At 38.6% G+C, this 26,955-nt stretch overlaps 1 protein-coding gene and 1 pseudogene across 1 annotated transcript; one reads left to right on the forward strand and one right to left on the reverse strand.

Annotated features, from left to right (window-relative positions):
- Positions 1-11,937: 11,937 nt before the first annotated feature.
- LOC127109177 (uncharacterized) lies at positions 11,938-12,037 on the forward strand (annotated as a pseudogene).
- Positions 12,038-22,064: 10,027 nt separating this feature from the next.
- Positions 22,065-23,885, reverse strand: LOC127104309 (uncharacterized). The gene is made up of 3 exons (XM_051041499.1): positions 23,181-23,885; positions 22,770-22,976; positions 22,065-22,727 (listed from the first exon to the last, which is right to left on the reverse strand). Exons 1-3 carry the CDS (start codon positions 23,883-23,885, stop codon positions 22,065-22,067), a joined length of 1,575 nt encoding a protein of 524 aa, XP_050897456.1.
- Positions 23,886-26,955: the final 3,070 nt, after the last annotated feature.

Genomic DNA, 26,955 nt, shown 5'->3' on the forward strand with positions numbered 1-26,955 from the left:
AGTTTCTGAAAAATGATTTTTAATATTTTTTATTTTTTCATTTGACATTTTTTGTGAATTTTCTATTTTCTAGTTTTTTTTAATTCATTTAAAATAGTTTCCAATATTCAAAAAATGCAAAAATATTTTCTTAACATCTTCGAATGATGATGAATCTATGAAAATATTCTCATCTATTTCTTAATTGATTTGAGATTTATTTGAGATTTTAGTTTAATTATGTTGTTTTTTATTCATATTTAATTGTTTAAAAATAGTTTCTGGTTTCTAAAAATGCTGAAATTTTTTGTTAAACTTAGGATGATCCATTTGGACTTTTCCAAGTTGATTTGAAATGGATTTGAAGTTTGACCTTTATTTGTTTATTTTAATTCAAGTATTATTTTAATTCTCAAAAATACCAAAAATATTTTATTTGTTTCTTGACTTCTAAGCTTCATCTCGCTTCTGTTTACCATTGATTGATTTTGATTCTATTCATGTTTGATCAATGTGTGTTGGATATTTCATTTGAATTTCAATTCATGTACATTCTTATTCTTCTTCTTCTTCTTCTTTTTCTTTTTTTTATCAATGAGTTAGAGATTGGTGGTTAGCCTTGACATATGAGAGGCTTAACCTTCCTTGATTCAAATCTAATTCATCTTGATCAAAGATCAAGTGAATGAGTTTGCATTAAGGATAGGTTGCTTCTTGGTCAAGGAAAAAACCTAAATCAATACAAGATCATTCTTCTTTTCTTTTGGCATGGCAAGTTGTAGGAGCTTGGCTTACTAGTCATGGTCTCTAACTTGTGTTTGTTGCGCATAGTTTTATTGACTGATCGCTCGACTGGGTGAGTCGAGAATGGGATACAAACTGCAAGTGCACAGTTCTATCGCGTAGTTTTAAAAGATATCGATCCCACAGGGACTTATGAATCGATATACCGTTATCTAAGGTTACTACGTAAATCTAAGGTGAAAATGTTTGATTGTTTGGGGAAAAACTAAGAGCTAAACTAATATCTAGATTAAATATTAATAAAACGGATATCGGTATGTAGTTCGTCAAAACTAGGGAATCAAGTCTTTGTCGGTTTCTTGGTTTTAAAATGAATCGTTTCGGTTAACTTCATTGGTTAAAGGTTCTATCTCAAACTCTCGCTCTGTTGAATAAACCATGATTTTATATTAATGTTGCTGTCACTTATAATTAAGTCAAAAACCATATTTTGAAAACAATAAAGTTGCAGAAACTCTTTTTAAGAAAATACTGACCGTTTTAAACACCCTTATCTCAAACTCTCGCTCTGTTGACTTAGGTTATATAATTAAATCCAAATGCTTAACTCTCGTCCTCACATCCAATCTTTAAAAATACTTTTTGGAAAAGGTCAGAATTTAATTAACTCTAAAACTTGCTCTCGCCCTGATCTAGAATTAATGCCTAACTTACACTGTCCAGTTAAAATCTCAAACTCTCGCTCTATTGATTTTAACTTCTTTATGTCTTTTACTTTTGTAAAAAATCTTGTTATTAAACCTGTAAGTTGAAACCGTAAAAAGATTGATTTTGATTTTAAGTTTAAATAGACCGACTCAGTCTTGATCCCTTATTCTGCTTACTTTACATACCGATACCTAGGCAAATTAGCCAGACATGCTAAATAAATAAGAATTTATATCATGCATAAACAGACTCATTCCAGGCAGGCAATATGAATAAACAATAGAATAAAACATTAAAAATTAAATAACAATTAAAGAACCTGAATGCGTAATACAATGGTCTTGAACACTCCACCACAAGCCGGTAGGATTTGTTCTTGGATTCTTCAATTAGACAGTAAATTAAATCAAGGAAATAAAACTGGAATATAACGTAAGGTTAAATCCGGTATAAAGTTGCACAATAGTTTCCGGTGTAGAAACTATTATGCGAAAAATATCTAAAAGCTAAAACTGGAAAGGTAAATTTGCAAGGGAAAAAGAACGTAAATCTTGCAAAAGAAATAAATAAAATAAACAATGCTAAGTTGCTGGAAAGGAAGAAAAATAAGCAAAGGCGTGAAAAGAAAATTTGGCAGAGCTTCGGCAAACTGAGCGTGCAAAAACTGAGAGTTTTTTAGGTTTGTGAGATGGCTATTTATAATAGCCTTGGTAACTGCATTCCGTTTCCCACGAGTCTTCAGCATGGCTAAATACACGGCGTGGGCATAGGACACGAACTCTCTCAACGTTCTTCTTCAATTCTTCTGAGAGCGTGACTTGCGCCAAAAAGCTAGTGGAATGGTGTGACGCTCGTCACACCATGTGTGACGCTCGTCACAGGGATGCTTCTAGTGTGACGCTCGTCACAACCCTTGTGACGCCCGTCACAGGCACAACGTGCGCTTTCTTTTGGGCTGGGCTTGGTCTTTGATATTTGTTTCCTTTTTACTCCTTTCTACACCTCCTTTTCTTCCCTTTTTCACTTTTGCTTCAAAATGGGTACCTGATGTAAATAGAAAAGAAATACTGCATAATATCTGATAAAATGGGATAAATTAAAGTAAATGATAATATAATCTAATTGAATTAAGTCTTCAAATGTGATATAATTTCATGTTATCAAACTCCCCCATACTTAAATCTTTGCTTGTCCTCAAGCAAAATTCAGTATAGAACTTGTTAAAAGTTTTAGCCAGATGAAATTTCAAAGCACACATCAATTCGTACTAGGTTGCAAATGGATTTTTGTTTAGGAGGACTCGAGTTTAATCTTGACATCAACAACTACCGTTACAACTTAGATAACCCTACTTTATGCTAATCAGTTCAAGTACCCTATGATAGCTATCCTGGTTCCTTTAGTCTTATTTTACCCGTTTTCATTCTAGCGAAATCACATTAAGCCCTTTATCCTTTCGCGCACATAGTGGAGTAACCGGTTAGTGATTATGATCCGCTTTTAGCTAGAAGTTCTGGTACATAAGTCGGATAACTTCATTATTCAGTCCATTGCAAATTGCGGGGGATCGAACTGTAGTCCGCCCTACCGAGTTCAGTACCAGATTCCTACTGAACCAACTCATAATGGGTCTTTCGTATTGTACTTTTGCATGATCTGCAACCTTTAGATTAAATGATCTGGTAAGGATCACCTAATTTAATTAGTGCATTTCTTGATATATTTATATATCTTAGGTTACTTTGGGGATCATTCACTTATATTCATCGGCTCTCCACGTAGTTTGCTATTAAGATGGTGCTGACTTCTGTATAAACTACTTGGGGTTGCCATAGAACTAAAAGTTCAAGGAATCGGTATAATAGGTACTTATCTTGATCTAACATATTGAGGTTCTCAGAGCGTTGTTATGGTAATGATTTTGTTTTGATTTCACTCAAGTTTTATAAAGTAAGCAACCTTTATACTTATTGGGTGTGTTAAAAATTTTTTTGTTATGGCTCAAGAAAATTGAGGGGAATAGATAATAGAAAATTTTTCACACTTAGGAACTTAACTTAAAATAATTTTTTTTTTTTTTTTTTTTTTTTTTATAGGGAAAAAAAGGGAAATAACGATGAAAGGGAGAGTACATACTTGAAAAATGAGAATGGAAAGAATATTGTTTCCCCCCCATACTTAAACTAAACATTGTCCTCAATGTTTTAAGGGAAAGAAATACAAAATGGAAATGCAAAGAAAATAACAACTAAGGCTGCCTTCCGCCTCTGGTTCTTGGCCCTGGTGATCTTTGACGTATGTCTAAGTTGTCGAACCTGCTAAACAATTCAGTAAACCGCTGGTCGGTTATGGCATTCCGAGCATCCTGTTGCTGTTGCATTTGACGCATCATCTGCATCATCTCTGCATTCTGTGTCTGCATACCATCGATAGCATCCATAATGTCGTCGTTGGTCGCAGGCCTTCTTCGTCGACGACGTTGGGAGGATGGGCCGACTGCATTACGGGAAGGGTTGAGCGGGACTGATTGTTGTGTTGGCGGATGGTCACCTTGTTCCATTTCTTCAAACTCATCAGTTTGCTGGTTTGTTTGTGAAGGCTCGGTGGTTTCAGGAGCGCTAAGATCGTAGAGGTGGCGGTCGGGGTTTGTGACATCAGTTAGGGTGGTATTGGGTAGCACAACACTCGGGACTGCTTGGTTGTTCACCATAAGATAATAGCCTCCGCCTACTCTGTTTTTAATCAGGCGGCTAGAACGGCAATAGCTGATATCCATAGACAGGGGAGGTAGGGATTCTAAAGTTTGGAGTCTATCCCCTAGGTTCAGGCCAAGTGCTATGGAGGTTATCAATCCACCAATTATAAAGGGTTGCCGGCCTCTAGCACATAAGGTGCGGATATGATGAAAGAGAAAGGAGGCGGCGTTTACCTGGGCTTGCGGTTCGAAGACGCACTGGAGGAAAAATAACTCCTTTGAGTTGACCTTGCTGTTGTTTGGTCTACCAAAAACTGTGTTTTGCAAGATACGGAGAAAATAACGGATGGTGGGGTTATGGATGTGGGAGAGAAGGAGTTCTTCCCAGTTGTAGGTCTCTATACCGGAAATTTTCTTAAAAAGGTCAAAAACGCCAACTGTGTTCCAGTTTAGGTCGGGAGGGATTCTGGGGTAGACTTGGCCTTCTGTGGTAAATTGTAGCATGGTACTCAATTGGTTTTGGGTTAGAGAGTACTCGGTGTTAAACATGCGGAAGGTTGCGGTACCGGTCAGAAATTCACCCTCACCGGCGGGAGTGGTGTAGTCGTAAGAACTTAGGAATTCTAAGGTTAGGGAAGGGTAGGTGGGTTGGTTATGAGTGCAAAGGAAGGTTAAATCGGCTTTACGGAGCATCCACTCGATACCTTTGAGTAAGCCTAATTGTTGTAAACAAGTTAAATCGGGGTACCTGGTGGAAGCGACGCCTCGCTGCTGGAAGCGCTCGAATTGCTCTTGCTGATAGTTGTCATCTCCGGATCGGAAGATGATATTTCCGAAATTTTGATTTCCCGCCATTGTGATGAATTTTTGAAGGGATGATTTGGAAAGAAAAAGAAATGTATATTTGATATGAGAGAATTGTTTGTGGTGAATGAAGGAGGTTTTGGTAGGTATTTATAGGAGAAGGATTGGAAGGTAGAAAGAAAAAGTGGTTGAAGAGTAATTAAGTGTGGTAAACGAAAAAATGAATGGGGAAGGTAAAAATTAAAGTGTAACGTTCGTCTCCAACGGCTCCCTAACGTTCACATGTCTGAGGGGCGTTACGCTCGTCACAAGGCTGTGACGTTCGTAACAGGCGTTTTGCGTGCCGTTCGTCATGGAGTGTGTGACGCTCGTCACACAGTCCTTTTTGGCAAGGCTTCAGTAGCGCTTCACAGAATTACTTTGGTAGCGTATTTTAATGTTTCATTTTGCTTATGATCATTTTTAGTCTGCAGTTTTAATGTATTGTGCACGCTTACTTGTTTTGTATAATAATAATAGGTAACAACAGTAGAGCATAATAGCCATTGCATAATAAAATTAACTAAACAGCTTCAATAAAAAATGATCATAATGTATTACAGGGAAGGAAAATAATGAAATGAAATAGAAATAAACATGAATTCAAACAACATTAATGAAAAATCTAGCCTAAAACTAAATAACTTAGAAAGAAAAATAACTAAATTCCATCTATCTTCGGATCTCTGGCCGGAGGAGCAAAAGAGTTAACATGATGCCGTAACATACGTAACTGACTTGCCGTGTTGCTCATGTATTCTAGGATTTCAAGTCTCAAGCTGTGGAAATCTTCCCTGAGGGCGTCTTGTTCTGACATCAAGGCTTCAATGACGGTTTTAATATCTGTTCCTGGCATATGATGTCGGAGATCAGGCATGGCTGATTCTTCGGTCAGGACAGGCTGAGGGGGAGGATCAATATCATAGTAGCCGGAAGGTGTCTGAGGGTCAGATTCAGCATGAGAGATATGGTCAACATAGTGCTCATAGTCATCACAGATCTCATAGTCCTGGATGGATTCAGTGGATCCAGCAGGAGTTGGGGTTTCATTCAGATTATAGAGCCAGTTCCTTTGGTTGTGAACACTAGTTCTAGGATCGGGCATGGTGAATAGGCAGAGAACCTGGTTATCAATAATAAGCTCGAACTCATCAGACCCTATGTTTGCTATAAACATAGTGTTGAAGAGGAAAGGTATACTCATAGTAGTAATGCCACAAAAAGGGCTAAGGTCAAGCATAGGCTGACGTAATCCAATAGCATTACCTATCATAGTGATCAAACCGCCTATTCTAATGGGTGCTCGCTCATCCTGGATAAGGTGGTCCAAATTAGCTAACATAAAAGTAGCACCGTTTACTGGACGGTTCTGGGAAGCACAAAATATGATGAAGAGTTCATCACGTGAAACTGAAGTACTATTTGGCTTCTTCCCAAATAAAGTGTGGGTCAGGATCTTATGGAAATAGCGAAAAGCCGGGTTATGTATGTTTCCAGAGAGAAACTCATGTTCCTCGGGCTCATCATTTCCAGTCAGCTTACCCCAAAAATGTTCAAGCTCTCTATATTCAAAAAGTTCTTCCTGGCTTACAGTGAATGTATCAAAGGAGGTAGGAAAACCCAAAAGGTTGGTGAAGTCTCTAATATTAAATTGGTACTCCATATTGAACATTCTGAACTGGATAAAACCTCTGCTAATTCCTTTTCCATGGCTAGGTAGATAGATTAATGAACTAAGGAATTCTAGTGTGAGTCTCCGGTAGGTGGTGAAATGTCTCAGGATAGGGGAGGTCTCCCATCCTATCTGATTCAGCAAAAACAGGACACTCTGTCTCAATCCAAGGGCAGTCATAGCCCAATCATCAGCATATAAACTAGGTAGCATCTCTCTAGCGGCTAGTTCTTCAAACTTTCGTTTCTGAGCCATTCCTCTGAACTTGATACCCATACGATCAGAATGTCCCATCTGGTTAGTGTTAGCTAGAGAAAAGAAACATGAGTTTAAGTCAGGATTTGGCCAAATGCCGAAAGAAGAAAAGATATATTTTTTTTTTCTTTTTGAATAAATCAATAATGAATACTAAATAGAAATTAAAAGAAATAATTAAGAGAAAAATAGGGAATTGATAATAATAATAGAATAATAAAATAACAAATTAATTTGTGGGTTGTCTCCCACTAAGCGCTTTGTTTAAATGTCGCAAGCTCGACAAAGAAACTGTTAAATATAGTCTATGAGTCCTGGGGGCGTTTCGTCTAAGTGTAGAATTTGCGAATCCTCGTTGGTTTCCGCATAGTGATAATGTTTCAGACGTTGCCCGTTTACGGTGAACGGTTCTGTAGATTGTCCTTTTATTTCTACCGCTCCACTGGGAAAGATTTTAGTGATATGAAAAGGTCCTGACCATCTGGATCGTAGTTTTCCCGGGAATAACTTTAGTCTAGAGTTAAATAAAAGTACTGCGTCGCCTTGCTTGAAGATTTTCCTTGATATACGCTTGTCATGCCATTGTTTTGTTCTTTCTTTATAGATTTTGGCATTTTCATAGGCGTCTCTTCTGAGTTCCTCTAATTCGTTTATGTCAAGGATTCTCTTTTCACCTGCGGCTTTATAATTCAAATTTAAATTTCTAATAGCCCAATAGGCTTTATGTTCTAATTCTACCGGGAGGTGACAGGATTTTCCATAAATGAGCTTAAATGGGGTCGTCCCTATGGGAGTTTTATAAGCAGTTCGGTATGCCCATAAAGCTTCTGGTAATTTCAATGACCAATCTTTCCTTGAAGTGGCGACCGTTTTTTCTAGTATTTGCTTGATTTCTCTGTTAGATACTTCCACTTGTCCACTGGTTTGAGGGTGGTAAGGTGTTGCTATCCTATGTCTCACTCCATATTTAAGTAGTAGTTTTTCGAGTACCTTGGATATAAAGTGTGATCCACCATCACTGACTACTATTCTTGGGATGCCAAATCTCGGAAATATTATATTTTTAAAGAGTCTAGTTACTACTCGGGTGTCATTTGTTGGAGAAGCTATAGCTTCGATCCATTTTGATACGTAGTCAACTGCCACGAGTATGTATTTGTTACCGAAAGAGGATGGAAAGGGTCCCATGAAGTCTATCCCCCACACGTCAAAAATCTCTACTTCCAAGATACCTTTTTGTGGCATCTCGTCACGTCTAGATATGTTTCCCGTGCGTTGACATCTGTCACACTCCTTAATAGCCGCATGTACGTCCTTCCATATAGTTGGCCAATAAAAGCCAGCTTGTAGGATTTTAGAGCAGGTCTTGGATGTACTTGTGTGTCCACCATAAGGCGCGGAGTGACAGTGTTGGATTATATTTTCTACCTCTTCTTCGGGTATACATCGACGGAAAATACCATCGGGGCCTCTTTTGAAAAGTAAGGGATCATCCCAGTAAAAGTGTTTTATGTCGTGGAAGAATCGTTTCTTCTGTTGGTAAGATAAAGTAGGTGGAACTATTCCGGCAGCTAAATAATTGACTAGATCAGCGTACCATGGTATGACAGATATAGCTAAGGTGGTTTCTACTTGCATGTCGGAGTTGTTCTCTTCCAAAGTAGCTATAAGTTTATCATACGAGAAATCATCATTAATGGATGTTCTTTCTGGTTCAAGGTTCTCAAGTCTAGAGAGATGGTCTGCTACTACGTTTTCAGTTCCTTTCTTGTCCTTGATTTCTAAGTCGAATTCTTGCAGTAACAAGATCCATCTTAGGAGTCTAGGTTTAGCATCCTTTTTTGTTAAAAGGTACCTGATAGCAGCGTGATCAGTGTAAACTATTATTTTGGCTCCTACCAGGTAAGAACGAAATTTATCTAGCGCAAATACCACTGCTAGGAGTTCTTTCTCGGTTGTGGCATAATTCATCTGTGCTTCATCCAGGGTTCTGCTAGCGTAATATATAACGTGAAGCTTTTTATCCTTTCTTTGTCCTAAAACAGCACCTACAGCATAATCACTGGCATCGCACATTATTTCGAATGGTTCATTCCAGTCTGGTGTCTGCATAATGGGTGCGGAGATCAATGCTTGTTTAAGAGTTTGAAATGCTTTTAAACAGTTATCGTCGAATATGAATTCAGCATCTTTCATCAACAGTCCGGTTAAGGGTTTAGTTATCTTAGAGAAGTCTTTGATGAATCGTCGGTAAAAACCGGCGTGTCCTAAAAAGCTTCGTACTTCTCTCACAGTTCTTGGGGGTTGAAGATTTTCGATTACCTCTATTTTGGCTTTGTCTACTTCAATTCCTCTGTTCGAGATGATGTGTCCTAAAACAATGCCTTCTTGTACCATAAAGTGGCACTTTTCCCAATTAAGTACTAAGTTTACTTTTACACATCGTTCCAGAACTCTTTCCAGGTTTTCAAGGCATTCTTCGAAACTTTGTCCGTATACAGAAAAGTCATCCATAAATACTTCCATGATGTTTTCGAGAAAGTCGGCGAATATTGCCATCATGCATCTTTGAAAAGTTGCAGGGGCATTACACAGACCAAACGGCATTCGTCTATAAGCGAAGGTACCAAAAGGGCATGTGAATGTTGTCTTTTCTTGGTCGTCAGGGTGAATTGGTATTTGAAAGAAGCCTGAATAACCGTCTAAATAACAGAAATGTGAATGTTTAGCTAATCGTTCTAACATCTGGTCAATGAATGGTAAAGGGAAATGATCTTTTCGGGTTGCTTTGTTTAGTTTCCTATAATCAATGCACATTCTCCATCCCGATTCGATTCGTTTAGTTATAGTTTCTCCTTTTTCGTTTTCAATAACGGTTATGCCTCCTTTCTTTGGTACAACGTGTACAGGACTAACCCATTTGCTATCAGATATAGGATATATAATACCTGCTTCTAATAACTTGGTTATTTCTTTCTTTACTACCTCACTTAGGATCGGATTTAGTCTTCTCTGGTGTTCCCTAGAGGTTTTACAGTCTTCTTCTAACATGATGCGGTGCATACAAATAGAAGGGCTTATTCCTTTGAGATCGGTGATGTGGTATCCTAGTGCGGTTGGATATTTTCTTAAGATATGTAGGAGTTTTTCTGTTTCGAGCCTTCCTAGATCTGCATTAACTATCACAGGTCGTTCAAGTTCTAAGTCTAGGAATTCATATCTCAGATTTTTGGGAAGTGTTTTCAAATCAGGGGTTGGTTTGTTAAGACACTGCGTAGGATCCGGTGTTATTGCTAGGCATTGTTTAGATTTGTCCTCTAAAAGATAGTCTGATGATTTGTCTTCTCCTGACTTTGCTTTTTTTATGCATTCATCGATGATATCCATGAAGTAACATGTATCTTCTATTGCAGGTGCTTTCAAGAATTGGGAAAGAATGAATTCAATTTTCTCTTCACCTACTTCGAAGGTGAGTCGTCCTCGTTTTACGTCTATGATTGCACCGGCAGTTGCTAAGAATGGTCTTCCTAGTATAATAGGTGTCGTATCATCTTCTCTAATGTCCATAATTGTGAAGTCAGTGGGAATGTAAAACTGACCTATGCGTACGGGAACGTTTTCAAGGATTCCTACAGGATATTTGATGGAACGATCTGCTAATTGCACAGACATTTTGGTCGGTCTTAATTCTCCCATTTCCAGTTTCTTACATATGGATAAAGGCATAACGCTAATTCCGGCTCCTAAATCGCATAAGGCTTTGTCGATGACAAATTTTCCTATGTGACAGGGTATAGAGAAGCTACCCGGATCCTTGAGTTTAGGGGGCATGTTTTGGATTATAGCGCTACATTCGGCAGGGAGTGTAACGGTTTCGCTATCCTCAAGTTTCCTCTTATTAGAAAGAATTTCTTTTAAGAATTTAGCATATGAGGGCATCTGCGTGATAGCTTCGGTAAACGGAATTGTAACGTTTAATTGTTTAAGGAGATCAACAAATTTTCTAAATTGGCTTACATCTTTGGTTTTAACAAGCCTTTGAGGATAAGGTATAGGTGGTTTGTAAGGTGGTGGAGGTACATAAGGTTCCTTCTTTTCTAGGGTTTCCTTATTACTCTCTTCCTTTTCCTTAGGTTCACTTTCCTCAGTAGATTTCTTAGGGTTTTGGTTTTCTATCCTTGGGTCAGACGGTCCTTCCACTTCCGTTCCACTTCTCAATATAATTGCATGAGCTTGGCTTCTCGGATTGGGTTGGGGCTGTCCAGGGAATGTACCAGTTGGTGCAGCAGTAGGTGCTTGTTGTTGAGCTACTTGAGATATTTGCGTTTCTAGCATTTTGTTATGGGTAGCCAGGGCATCTACTTTGCTTGCTAGTTGTTTTAGTTGTTCGCCAGTGTGTATGTTCTGGTTTAAGAAATCTTTATTGGTTTGTTGTTGGGAAGCTATAAAGTTTTCCATCATGATTTCCAAGTTGGATTTTCTAGGGGTATTATTGTTAGGATTCGGTTTCTGATATCCTGGAGATATAGATGGGGCTTGATTTGGAGACTGTCCAGGTGCGTATAAAGCATTATTACTCTTATATGAGAAGTTTGGATGGTTCTTCCAATTTGGGTTATAGGTATTCGAATAGGGGCTTCCTTGAGCATAGTTTACTTGCTCTGCTTGGATTCCAGTCAAGAGTTGACATTCCGCAGGAGTGTGGCCTTGGATTCCACAGACCTCGCAATTCTGAGTTATAGCAACCACGGCGGCTGGAGGTGATACGTTTAAACTTTCAATTTTCTGGACCAAAGCATCCACTTTTGCATTGACGTGATCAAGGTTACTTATCTCGTACATGCCAGTTTTCGGTTGAGGTTTATCCACATTCGTTCGTTCGGTTCCCCACTGATAGTGGTTTTGGGCCATGCTCTCGATAAGCTGGTAAGCATCAGCGTAAGGTTTGTTCATTAGTGCACCACCTGCAGCGGCGTCTATTGTTAACCTTGTATTGTATAAGAGACCATTATAAAATGTGTGAATTACTAACCAGTCTTCCAAACCATGGTGTGGGCAAAGTCTCATCATGTCTTTGTATCTTTCCCATGCTTCGAAAAGAGACTCGTTGTCTTTCTGTTTAAATCCGTTTATCTGGGCTCTTAACATAGCTGTTTTGCTTGGCGGAAAATATCGGGCAAGAAAAACTTTCTTCAACTCGTTCCATGTGGTGACTGAGTTGGAAGGGAGAGATTGAAGCCATCTTCTAGCGCTATCTCTTAATGAGAAAGGAAAAAGACGAAGTCGAATTGCCTCTGAAGTGACACCATTAGCTTTAACAGTATCAGCGTATTGAACAAATACGGATAAATGAAGGTTTGGATCTTCGGTAAGATTTCCAGAAAATTGGTTCTGTTGCACAGCCTGCAACAACGAAGGTTTAAGTTCAAAGTTGTTTGCTTCGATTGCGGGCGGAGCAATACTTGAATGCGGTTCATCTTGCGATGGAGCGGCGTAATCTCTAAGAGCACGAGCTGGTTCTGCCATCTCGGTTAAAGAAGGAAAATCTTTGAAATCTGGAAGGTTTATAGGAGGGAGATTGTTTTCAGCACGATATTCCCGAATTCGTCGTAAGACTCGGAGATATAGTTCGATATCGTTGATTCGTAAATAGAGCGGTTCGCCTTGAGAGCGAGTGCGTGGCATACAAATCAACGAAAGAAAGAAAATAGAAGAAAAAGAAACCTTAGTCTCTACAGCGTAACGGAAGAGTTACGATATCGATTGAATAAAAGTCCCCGGCAACGGCGCCAAAAACTTGATCGCTCGACTGGGTGAGTCGAGAATGGGATACAAACTGCAAGTGCACAGTTCTATCGCGTAGTTTTAAAAGATATCGATCCCACAGGGACTTATGAATCGATATACCGTTATCTAAGGTTACTACGTAAATCTAAGGTGAAAATGTTTGATTGTTTGGGGAAAAACTAAGAGCTAAACTAATATCTAGATTAAATATTAATAAAACGGATATCGGTATGTAGTTCGTCAAAACTAGGGAATCAAGTCTTTGTCGGTTTCTTGGTTTTAAAATGAATCGTTTCGGTTAACTTCATTGGTTAAAGGTTCTATCTCAAACTCTCGCTCTGTTGAATAAACCATGATTTTATATTAATGTTGTTGTCACTTATAATTAAGTCAAAAACCATATTTTGAAAACAATAAAGTTGCAGAAACTCTTTTTAAGAAAATACTGACCGTTTTAAACACCCTTATCTCAAACTCTCGCTCTGTTGACTTAGGTTATATAATTAAATCCAAATGCTTAACTCTCGTCCTCACATCCAATCTTTAAAAATACTTTTTGGAAAAGGTCAGAATTTAATTAACTCTAAAACTTGCTCTCGCCCTGATCTAGAATTAATGCCTAACTTACACTATCCAGTTAAAATCTCAAACTCTCGCTCTATTGATTTTAACTTCTTTATGTCTTTTACTTTTGTAAAAAATCTTGTTATTAAACCTGTAAGTTGAAACCGTAAAAAGATTGATTTTGATTTTAAGTTTAAATAGACCGACTCAGTCTTGATCCCTTATTCTGCTTACTTTACATACCGATACCTAGGCAAATTAGCCAGACATGCTAAATAAATAAGAATTTATATCATGCATAAACAGACTCATTCCAGGCAGGCAATATGAATAAACAATAGAATAAAACATTAAAAATTAAATAACAATTAAAGAACCTGAATGCGTAATACAATGGTCTTGAACACTCCACCACAAGCCGGTAGGATTTGTTCTTGGATTCTTCAATTAGACAGTAAATTAAATCAAGGAAATAAAACTGGAATATAACGTAAGGTTAAATCCGGTATAAAGTTGCACAATAGTTTCCGGTGTAGAAACTATTATGCGAAAAATATCTAAAAGCTAAAACTGGAAAGGTAAATTTGCAAGGGAAAAAGAATGTAAATCTTGCAAAAGAAATAAATAAAATAAACAATGCTAAGTTGCTGGAAAGGAAGAAAAATAAGCAAAGGCGTGAAAAGAAAATTTGGCAGAGCTTCGGCAAACTGAGCGTGCAAAAACTGAGAGTTTTTTAGGTTTGTGAGATGGCTATTTATAATAGCCTTGGTAACTGCATTCCGTTTCCCACGAGTCTTCAGCATGGCTAAATACACGGCGTGGGCATAGGACACGAACTCTCTCAACGTTCTTCTTCAATTCTTCTGAGAGCGTGACTTGCGCCAAAAAGCTAGTGGAATGGTGTGACGCTCGTCACACCATGTGTGACGCTCGTCACAGGGATGCTTCTAGTGTGACGCTCGTCACAACCCTTGTGACGCCCGTCACAGGCACAACGTGCGCTTTCTTTTGGGCTGGGCTTGGTCTTTGATATTTGTTTCCTTTTTACTCCTTTCTACACCTCCTTTTCTTCCCTTTTTCACTTTTGCTTCAAAATGGGTACCTGATGTAAATAGAAAAGAAATACTGCATAATATCTGATAAAATGGGATAAATTAAAGTAAATGATAATATAATCTAATTGAATTAAGTCTTCAAATGTGATATAATTTCATGTTATCATTGACCGGCCTCAGATAGGTGTGACTACTACATTAGTCCACTTACGATTGCTTAACATAGCGCTAAATTGCCTTATGGCACACTAACATTAACTATTAACACTAACTTTTAGTTCAAGCCTTTAATTCTTGCAATTTATTTTAATGCAATTTAATTTCTTGAACATTAATTCATTTGCTTTTGCCCTTTGCTCACTTGAGCTCATGTTTATGTTAATGCAATTTGCATTTTGCTCACTTGAGCACATTATTGTGTATATACTATTGTGCTTGTTTTGTTGTGTTTGTGTGAATCCAATGCAAATGGACAAAAGGACTTAGATTTTAGGACCTTACCTATGTTAATGGAGTTTGAAGAGCAACTAAGCCTCATTGCCTTTAGAGTGCTAAAAATGTCAAACAGCAACTAGACCTCATGCCTTTAGAGTGCTTAATGTTGAAGATGAACATTGAAAAGGCCTAATTCTAAACTCACTCTTGTCCATTCTTTATTTGTATTGTGGAACTTTTTTATTTGTGTGTTCTTGTGTGATAGGGATCCCAAACTTGAGCTAATTAGAAGAACCATTGTCATGAGCACCCAAAGTGAGAGATACAAAAGCCATTGGAAGATTCCTAGGAGCTTGATTGTTATTTGCTTGATTGCTTGAGTTATTCGCTATTTGCTTGCTAATTCCAAAGGATGGGAGTAACTTGGATCATCACTATGATCTCAAGAAAGGGAACTCCATGTGGTTTTATTTCTCTTCCTTCATCTTTGTATGTTTAGGACTTATCCATTCTTCTTATTCCCTCCACTCTAACCCAAGCCAAACTTTTGTGCAAACATTAACATTGTTTTCAAAAATTAGAAACCTAAGCAATATGCTTTTGATTTTCCAAACTCTTTTCATAACACTTATTTTGAAATGAATCCTTAAGTCAACTTTGACCTAACTTTGTAAATACTTTTCATTTGTAAATACAACTCACTCAATTGTTTTGTGGTTTCAATGGCCACTTTTGCCAAAAAAATCATAAACATTAGCTATTAGGTTTGAGTTATCCTAGAGGTTGATATAATACTCACCTGTATCCTTAGTGATGGACTATATTTCTTCCATGCTTATTATAGGGTTAACCCCTCACTAGCATGTTAAAGCTCTCCTCACATGGTGGATTGTTGGTTTAGGTTGAGTTTTCTCCCTTTGATAACAAAAGACCTTAAGGCTTTTGATCAAATCAATTCACCAATCTTTGATATTTTTACCCCGAACTACGAGGTTTTTATCCTAATCTTTTTTAAGATGGTACGTAGGCAATGGGTTTATCCATTCAAACACAAAATTGTAAATAAATTGTACATTCTTTTCTCATCTCCCCAACATGTTTGCACAAATATTTTTCACAAATACCAACCTACCTTACAACATTGGTGAAAAGGGCTCCCTTAAAGTACTAAGGATGTTTTGGGTGCTTAAAACCTTCCCATTGCATAACTAACCCCCTTACCCAGATCTCTGACATTTTTATTAATTTTTGATTTGATAAAACTTCTCGGTTTTTGTTCGCTTTCTAACCTTTCCTTTGGATAAATAGAAGTGCGGTGGCGACTCGAATTGTATGATTTACTTTTGATTTAGTCAATAAATCTAAAGGTAACGAATACCCCGCTACAGAAAAGTGGCGACTCTGCTGGGGATATGTATTTGCCTAGTGGGTTTTGCCTACTTTTCACCTTTGTTGTATTGTATTGTTATATTATTTTGTGACATATTTTTGTGCAAATTTGGGATTACTGTATTGTTTGTAATGTATGAATTGCTTGATATATTAATTTCCTGTGTGCTTGGTGGTCTCTTGTGAGATGAGTTCTATACCCGAACTCGAGTCCACTTATGATAGGAGAATGGCATAGTCTTGTTGACTTGTGTGGAGTTATTCCTTAGCAAGTTGACTTGCCTGCCCATTCACTTGGTGGAGGTTATGTTGGGATCAATAATGTCACACGAGTAGTCGTGGTTAGGCATTACTCTTTCCAATATATGCCTTGGAAACCAAGGACCTTAGTTTACCAAGCCCATCTTGGCATATTTTTAGAACGTAGTGCAAAGGTCGTTCAAGTGTAAGATTTGATACGATTGTTACGCGATACTACACTCATAAGAGTCTCTCTTGAGAATATTTTTGGAATACGAGTAGTCGTTTATCCGATAATATCTGAAAGATGGGATGATGACTATGGGAACCTCGTGTAGAACATGATTGTCAGGTTTAACCATAGTACACTCCCTTTGGGTGGTTCTTAACCGAGACTCCATGCTCGTGACTTGCAACAAACCCTTGATTCATGGTTGATCCGTTCTTATGTATCCTTAATATCAATGGAACTTGGGTGTTGATAAGGTGTAAACCATAATCCACCAAAATGGATGATTGATATTAAGGATGACTTGATCCATCCCATAACCTTTGTGTGGTGTGGTTCGCTTGATCCTTGAGTGTGATTGTTGCATCCATGCATTCATGCATTCATACACATCCATATCATCCACAGTGAGAAAATTTTCAAGGAACTTAAGAGGTCTATTTGCAAATTTTCAGACATGGATAAGCAAAGAAGGAATACGAAGAAGTACAGTTTCAGACAACCTGACTTGAAAGAGTTAAGGAGTTTGACATCCTATGTATTAGATCCCTTGGAGTTCAAGGCTCGTCATGGGAAGCTTCTGTCTATTCTTGCTACTCAGGTGGATGAAGGTCTGATGAATGTGTTGGTACAGTTCTATGATCCCTTGTACCGTTGCTACACATTTCTGGATTTCCAGCTTTAGCCTATGCTTGAGGAGTATGCCTACCTTGTGGATATACCTATTCTAGATCAGTTGTCGTTCAGTGGCTTGGAGAGAGTTCCTTCTTCCCAAGAGATTGTTGATCTGTTGCATATAGATGAATCTGTTGTTGGTGCTCATATGACTACCAAAGGTGGAATTCAAGGTCTCCCATCTGATTTCCTCATTGCTCAAGCTACTATGTTTGGGAAGGCCTTGAGTGAGGACGCTTTTGAGGCCATATTTGTACTTCTCATCTATGGGCTAGTGTTATTCCCCAACATCGACAATTTTATGGATGTGAACGCTATTAGGATTTTCTCTACTCTTAATCCCGTTCCAACTTTGTTGGGTGACACTTATTTCTCTTTGCATATGAAGAATGCAAAAGGTGGTGGTACCATTGTGTGTTGTTTGCCTATGTTGTACAAGTCGTTTATTTCGCACTTGCCACGGACGCTCGCCTTCAAGGAGAACAAAGGATGTCTACGGTGGTCCACGAGACTTATGTCTCTCACTAATGATGATATCTTTTGGTATAACCGTGTATATGATGGTGTGCAAATTATTGACTCTTGTGGTGAATTCTCCAATGTGCCTCTTCTTGGTACATGTGGTGGGATTAACTACAACCCTATTTTGGCACGTCGTCAGCTTGGGTTCCCCTTAAAGGATAAACCTAATAACATTTTGTTAGAAGGTGTGTTCTTTCAAGAGGGTAAAGATCCCTAAAACTTGAAGGGCAGGATGGTTCGCGCTTGGTGCAAGATTCATAGGAAGGGAAGGAAAGAGCTTGGTCCGAAGAATTGTATTGCTTTGGAACCCTATACCTCATGGGTGAGGAGGAGAGCTTCTGAGTACCGCATGCCCTATGACTATCCGAGACCTACACTTATGGTTATGGCTGGGCCTTCAACCCTCCCTAACCAAGGAGTTGAGGAGTTGAGAGATGAAGACCGTTCGCATGCTTGGGTCCGTGAGCGAGAGGATCTACTTCAGCAGCTTAGAGATAAGGATGCATTGATAGAGTTTCTTGTGATATATGCACGCAAGATGTCGACTTAGACCGACAATGATCAACTCCTGATCCACTACTTCCAGGATAGCTTGTCCGGTGCCGCATTGAGATGGTACATGGGTTTCGACAGGGCGAACATCCGCTCCTTCAACGACCTTGGCAAAGCCTTCGTCAACCAATACAAGTACAACATTGATATGGCTCCTGATAGGGACCAACTGAGGGCCATGTCCCAGAAGGAGAAAGAAACGTTTCAGGAGTACGCCCAGAGGTGGCGAGAATTGGCTGCACAGATTGTGCCTCCGCTAGAAGAGAAGGAAATGACCAAGATCTTTCTGAAGACCTTGAGTTCATTCTATTATGAGCGGATGATTGCTAGCGCTCCTTCTGACTTCACCGAGATGGTGAACATGGGGATGTGTCTAGAAGAAGAAGTCATGGAAGGGCGCCTGACTAGAGAAGAAGGCTCTTTTGCCAAACGTTATGGGGCATTTGCGAAGAAGAAAGATGGTGAGGCACATGTTGTGACCTCCCATGTCAAATCTAGAAGACCCTCTATGAAAAGGAAGACTGTGCGTCCAGCCAGTAACCAGCACCAGGTGGCTCATATAGCACCTGTCTTCAGAGAAGATCAGCAATATCAACATCATAATCAGAACCAGTAACAACAACATCAACAGTATCAACAACAACAGCATCGTCCTTAACAGCAGGCCTACCAGCCTCGAAACAACAATCAGACCAGTACAAGCTATGATAGGAAGAGGGTCAGTTTTGATCCTATTCCAATGACCTACGCAGAGCTATATCCTTCTTTAATTGAAAGGAAGCTGATCACTCCACGTGACCCACCTACTATACCTATCGACCCTCAATGGTGGTATAAGCCTGAGCTTCATTGTGTTTATCATTTCGGTGCTCCCGGACATGATGTGGAGAATTGCTACCCGTCGAAGATCAAGGTTCAAGACCTTGTGAGAAGCGGTATATTGTTTTTCGAGGACGTAGGTCCTAATGTCAAGAAGAACCCATTGCCCGAGTATGGGAAGTCTGCTATCAATATGGTTCAGGGTTGCCCTGGCAAATACAAGGTCCGATATGTTAGTTATATCAGACAATCTTTGGTCGAGATGCACAGACTATTATGCGGATACAGTCACTATGAGCATGACCACGACAGTTGTCGTGTTTGCACTGTCAATGAGAGAGGATGTCGTCAAGTCAGAAAAGACATCCAAGAAATGCTGGATCAGGGTGTGATAGAGATACTTCAGAATCGTGATGAGGATGATGAAGTTAATGTGATATCACCTATATTCAGGATCCCTGAGCCTGTTGTCGTCTGATATGATGGCAGCAAGCAAAAGGTTTCTCCTACTCTCATAATTAAGCCAGTCGGCCCTGTGCCCTACTCTTCCGACAAAGCTGTTCCCTATCGTTATAATGCAGTGGCATTAAAAGATGGGAAGGAGGTGCCCCTACCCTCCACTTCTATTGTGAATATTGCTGATGTCAGTGGTCTAACCCGTATTGGTCGTGTTTTCTCGGCGCCTCCGAAACCCCAGGCTGACACCAGAAGAGTTGATACTGCTGATAGTGTTGTTCGTCCTTTGGGGAATTCTTCTAATTCTCCGAATCTGGCACTTGCTGTTAATAGACCTGTCGCTGCTGCTAAAACTCCTTTCCCTGCTGGCCAGAATGGCATGATGAAAGAGGACTGTGATGAGATGTTGAGGCTCATCAAGAGGAGTGAGTACAATGTTGTAAATCAGCTTCTACAAACGCCTTCAGAGATATTTGTGTTGTCTTTGTTGATGAACTCTGAGCCACACCGAGAAGCTTTACATAAGGTGTTGGACGTGGTGTACGTAGATCATGATGTCACTATAGAACAATTTGATAGCATTGTTCCAAACATTACTTCTTGTAACAATTTGATTTTTTGTGATGTTGATCTCCCCGAGGAGGGAAGAGACCACAATTTGGCACTTTACATCTCCATGAACTGCAAGCATGATGTCATGTCTAATGTGCTGGTAGACACTAGATCATCACTGAATGTGTTGCCAAAATCCACTCTCGCCAAACTTTCATACCAGGGGCCTCCCTTGAGGCAGAGTGGAGTGGTCGTGAAAGCTTTTGATGGATTGCGCAAGACTGTGATTGGTGAGGTTGAACTCCTAATCAAGATAGGACCTAGTGATTTCCATATCACTTTTCAGGTCATGGATATCCACCCATCATATAGTTGTTTGTTGGGCAGACCATGGATTCACGAGGCAGGCGCCGTGACATCCACCCTACACCAGAAGTTAAAATTTGTTAAGAATAAGAAGTTGGTGGTGATAGGGGGAGAGAAGGCTCTCTTGGTAAGCCATATATCTTCCTTTTCCTACATAGATGTTGAGGATGAGGTTGGGACTCCGTAAAATTCTAGTAACAGACTATCGATGTCACACAGGATGTTATGACATCCAATTTTGCACAGACAGGTAATATATGCAGAAAGTAAATGTAAAAAGCAGTAAATGACACAGAGAATTGTTTACCCAGTTCGGTGACAAACACACCTACTCTGGGGGCTACCAAGCCAGGGAGGAAATCCACTATAAGAGGTATTAATTCAGGACTTAAACCACCAGTTTAATCCTATCACTTAAGACCTACCCAATGCAATTTCAATCTAAATTAAGACCTGAGTACCTACTTACTCCCCCTCAATCACAGCAGTGATTACAACCATTAAGAATTTTAAAGTCAATGGTGAAGATATACTTCAAACAACTCTTGATTATGCTTAAAAGCTTTAATCAAGAAACACAGCACTCACGCTTAAAAGCTTAGAGTGACACAACAATTACAACTCAATAAACACCCTAGTCCAATGCAATCATCTAGGTGATAATTGCTTGGCTCACAGGTAAAACCTAATTCAAGACACAATGAAAGTACAACAATGATATATAATGATATATTGAATTCTTCACGCTTCAAATCACTCAACTGCTGAAAATAGGATTGTCATCCTTTTATAATGCAGTACTTTGGCCTTGAACTTGAATTTCATAAAATTAGGGTTAAGCAAGTTAACCTAATTTCCACACATTAGGGTGCTAACAAATAGGCTATATGCTAGGTCTCTTAATTTTAGCACAGCTGTTAGTTTCCTGAAAATCAGCCTGAGATAAATACTGAAACATAACAGAAAAATCAGCCTATACTTTAGCATCTGCTGTCAGGGATGAATGTCATAACATTCAGTTTGACATCCAGAAAATGCTGTCATGAATGAATGTCATAACATTCAGTTTGACATCCAGTAAATCCTGTATTAGCTAATCCTGCAGCATACTACTTAAGCATGTCATGACATCAGTCAAGTCATCTAAGTACAGTAAGTGTTTTAACATAAAATGCAGCCAACCAAAAACATCTACAAACTCCCCCTTTGGCAAATTTTTGGCTAAAACAACTTGGCATCACAACAGAGTTCACAGCAGTAGAAAGCACACATCCAAGCAGAGAATCAAATTAGCTAATACACTTAGCAAACATAGAAGTTAAACTTCAAACAGCAGTAGCACAAGAGAAGATCAAGCAGAGAGCAAACAACAACATAACCTCTTATTTAGAGGACCTTCAACTTCAAAGAAATATGTTGTCCTGGGGTACAAGTGTTACTCCCCCTTCTTGTCAAAAATGTTGCCAAAGCAACACTTAATATTACAGACCAAAAAAAATAAAAATACAAGCAATCACAAGAAATGTTCTAGTAATTTGACTCAGAGTCAGCATCATCATATGTACCATCATCAGGACTGGCATCTGCTTCTCCCTCTTCACCTTGTCTTTCAGCTTCTTCTGCAACAACAGCAACTTCACCAAATTCTCCACCATCAGCTAGCACATCACCTTCAGTCATCTCCAAAGAGCTAATCAATTTTTCCAAGTTCAGCTTCCTTGCCTCTAATTCCCTGCAGGTTTCTTTGAGCATTGCAATGACAACAGCTTTACCTGGCTGATTGCTTACACGTGATGTCTCACCTGATGTCATGACAATGTCAGGGACATGGGTACCTAGGAACAACTTATGATTGAAAGACATAGGGCTGTCTCTTTTCTTCACATAATCATTCTCAGTTAAGATGTTTGGAAACTTATTCAAAACAATACCATAGATGAGAGAAGGAAAGGCTATAGGACCCTTCACACTGAAGCTTCCTGCATGCTTCAAAGTTTGATCAAAAATATAGGAGCCATAGTCAAATTTGGCTTTGGTTCCAACAACATATATAAACTTTCTAAGCATTACAGCAACTGTAGATTTTTGATTGGTAGACACCCAGTTAGCAGCTCCAATCTTGTGCAACATTGCATACTTGACACTCATTTTACTTGCCACCAATTTTCCTTTGAGAGGCCACTTCCTTACCTGATTAGCAGTGATGACTTGACAGATTTTGTTGTCAGTCACCTCAAGCTCAGGTTGAGCTTCATCAGGCCTTCCCAAATACTTGTTGATCACTGAAGGAGAGAAATTTACACACTTGCCTCTCACATACACTTTCCTGAATTCCATAGACTTGCCATCAGCACATTCTTCAGACAAATTAACAATAAATTCCTTTACCAACTTCTCATAGCACTTTGAAAACCGAGTCACAGTCTTCCTTAAACCAGCCTCTTAAATAAGATCCATAATATCCTTACAGTTTAGGACATTCTGAGCTAATTCCCTTTCCAAAGCTAGCCTCTTCTGATAAACATATTTCCACCTGTTTACACTTGAAGCAAAATGAAAAGATATGTTGTCAATTGGTACCTCAGGGACACTAGCTGCAAGCTTGCTAATGGTTGGCTTCTTCTTTGACAGAATGTCAGAGACATTACAAGGAACATCTGAGTCAGACTCAACAATAACAAACTTGGTCTTCTTTTTCTTGGGCACCACTTTGCTCCAAGATTTGGTTGGACCATGAACTTTCCTCTTGAGGGAACTCTCGACTGCCACCGTTGTCTTTGAAGAGGTTGGAACATCAATCTTCTTTCTGGGGGACCTTTGAGCCACAGTTTTCTTTTCTCTCCTAGTCCTAACCCTTTTGGCTATGCTAGGGAGGACAGAGCACAACAGCTCATTATCAGAAAATTCCTCCAGGTCAACTGTTTCAGCCTCACAGTTAGGGTTGTTACTGACATCATGAGTGACATGAACTTCCTCACCATCCACATTATCTAAGGGTTTTTCAATATTTGACTCCTTATGAGCATCAGTTTGCTCAACATCATCAGAGATATTCTTTCCTAAAGACTCAGTATTTTCTTGATCAGCAACACTATCAGGTTCAATAGTGTTTAAGGGAATGGAAACCCGAGGGACCTCATGATTTCCAGACAGTATTCCAGTCACTATAGTGGCAATGGCATTGTGAACATACCTGGAACATTCTTTGGTTCGTTCCTCAAGAACGATGGATGAGGAGAAGCCTGATATAGTTTCTTTAGGTCTTCTTGCATGTGGGGTATTCACAGAGTCAGCAACAGGATCTTCTCTGTTAGGGTTGCTTGGTTCAGCGTTAGGAGAACAAGGCATGTTCTTGGAAGGAGAAGAGTTGGATTATTGAGACATGATGAGTATCTTAGAGACGAAATGAAAAATTTCTCTGAGAGGATGCTTGTGTGAATGTAAGTTGAAAGAGTGGAAGAATTAACGCTTGTTGCAAGTGAAATAACTATTATCTGTTGACCAATTAGAGCACACTTTCAATTGTTTAATAATTTGAAATATTAAACAGTAAATTTCTAACATCCTTAGTTGTTATAATTCCTCAGAAAGACATATTCCCAACTTGCCCCTTAAATTTTCAAACTGAGTAGCATCCAAAGCCTTTGTAAATATGTCAGCAAGTTGTAGTTCAGTTGCCACATGTTCCAAGGTAATCACTTTGTCTTCTACCAGATATCTTATGAAGTGATGTCTAATTTCAATATGTTTGGTCCTGCTGTGTTGGATAGGATTCTTTGAAATGTTGATGGCACTGAGATTGTCACAGAATAATGTCATGACATTCTGAGTGACATTGTACTCAGTCAGCATTTGTTTCATCCATACCAGTTGGGAACAACTGCTTCCAGCTGCTATGTACTCAACTTCTGCAATGGATAATGATACACAGTTCTGTTTCTTGCTAAACTAAGATATGAGATTGTTTCCCAAGAAGAAACATCCTCCTGATGTGCTTTTTCTGTCATCAGCACTCCCATCCCAATCAGCATCACAATACCCAGATAAGATAGGCTAAGAGCCATGAGAGTAGAGCATACCATAATCACAAGTCCCATTAATATACTTGAGAATCCTCTTGACTTGATTTAACTGACTCACTTTGGATTCTGCTTGGTATCTAGCACACACACCAACTGCATAGGCAATATCAGGTCTACTAGCAGTTAGATATAGTAGGCTACCCATCATGCTTCTATACAAGCATTGATCAATACTAGAACCTCCTTCATCTTTAGTTAACTTTAAATGAGTAGGTGTAGCGAGTATTCGTTACCATTAGAGATATTAACTAAATCTAAGGTAAACCATACAAGTCGAGTCGCCACCGCACTTCTATTTATCCAAAGGAATGGTTAGAAAGCGAACAAAAACCTAAAAGTTTTATCGAATCAAAAACTAGTAAAAATGTCAGAGATCGGGGTAAGGGGGTTGGTTATGCAATGGGAAGGTTTTAAGCACCCAAAACATCATAGGTACTCCTAGGGAGACCTTTTCATACTTGTTGTAAGGTTGGTATTTTGTGAAAAATTATTTGTGCAAACATGATTGAAGAGATGAGAAGAGAATATACAAGTTATTTACATTTTGAGTTTGGATGGATAAACTCATTACCTACGTACCATCTTAAAAAAGATTAGGATCAAAACCTCGTAGTTCGGGATAAAAATCTCAAAATGAGTTGGTGAATTTATTAGTCCAAAAGCCTTAAGGTCTTTTGTTATCCAAGGGAGAAAACTCAACCTAAAACCACAAATCCACCATGTAAGGATAGCTTCAATATGCTAGTGAGGGGTTAACCCTATAATAAGCATGGAAGACTCATTGTCCATCACTAAGGATATAGGTGAGTATTACATCTACCTAAAGGATAACTCAAACCTAATAGCTAAAGGTTATGAAAAAGTTTTTAGTAAGAAAGTGGCCATTGAAACTACAAAAGTATTTGAATGAGTTATATTTACCAATGAAAAGTATTTATAAAATATGGTCAAAGTTGACTTAAAGATTCAATTCAAAATAAGTGTTATGAAAAGAAAGTTTGAAAATCAAAAGCATATGGCTTAGGTTTCTAATGTTTGAAAAGAAGTGTTAAATGTTTGCACAAAAGTTTTGGCTTGGGTTAGAGTGGAGGGAAGAAGAAGAATGGCTAAAGTCCTAATCATACAAGAGATAAGGGATAAGAAACAAGACCACAAATGGAGTTCCTCTCTTGAGATCATATTGATGATCCAAGTAGCTCCCATCCTTTGGAATATGCAAGCAAAATAATAGTAAGCTCAAGCAATCAACAATCAATTAAGCTCTTGGAAAGTTCCTCAATGGCTCTTAGATCTCTCTCTCTTAGAAGCTCGTGGCAATGGTTCCTCACTTAGGCTCAATGTTGGAATCCCTAGCACAAGAACACACACATTAAAAAGTTCTATCAAACAAATCAAGGATGGACAAGCAAGAGTTTAGAAATTGGTCCTTCCAAAGTTTTCTTTAGCACTTATAGCATTCTAAAGGCCCAATGCCTAGTTGCTCTTTGACTTTTATAGCACTCTAAAGGCCCAATGCCTAGTTTCTCTTTGACTCCAAATTTGCATAGGGGAAGTCCTAAAGTCTAAGTCCATTTGTCCATTTCTTTGCATTTAGTCCACAACAATCAAAACAAAACACAAGCACAATAATATATACACAATTATGTGCTCAAGTGAGCAAAAGGCAAATTGCATTAACATAAACATGTGCTCAAATGAGCAAAGGGGAAAATCAAATGAATAATATGTACAAGAATAGTAAATTACGTAAATGAAAAGAGCAAGAATTAAATGTTAATGGTCAATGGTTAGTGTTAGCAGTTAGTGTGCCATAAGGCAAATTTAGCGCTATGTTAAGCAATCATAGTTGGACTTATGTAGAAGTCACAACTATCTGAGGCCGGTCAATAATAATATAGGTAACAACACAAGTTAGAGGTCTTGATTAGTGAATTAAACTCCAACAACTTGCCATGCCAAAAGGAAGATGAGAAATGATCTTGTATTGGTTTAAGTCCTTTGCATGATTTAGAAAGCAATCTATCCTTAATGCAAAGCCATTCACTTGATCATTTGATCAAGATGAATTAGATTTGAATCAAGGAAGATTAAACCTCCATAACCAATGCTAACCATCAACCTTTAACTCATTGATCAAAAAAGAAAAGAAGAAGAAGAAGAAGAAAAATTAGAAATGAAGAATTAAAGTGCATTAAATGAAATGGAATGTACCAATCAACAAATGTTGACCAAAGATAGGGAAGGTCAAGGTCAAACAATAGAAAACAGAAGCAAGATGAAGATTGGAAGTCAAGAAATAAACAAAATATTTTTGGCATTTTTAATATTTAAAATAA

This window comes from Lathyrus oleraceus, chromosome 7, assembly GCF_024323335.1.
Source record: "Lathyrus oleraceus cultivar Zhongwan6 chromosome 7, CAAS_Psat_ZW6_1.0, whole genome shotgun sequence".
NCBI lineage: Eukaryota > Viridiplantae > Streptophyta > Magnoliopsida > Fabales > Fabaceae > Lathyrus > Lathyrus oleraceus.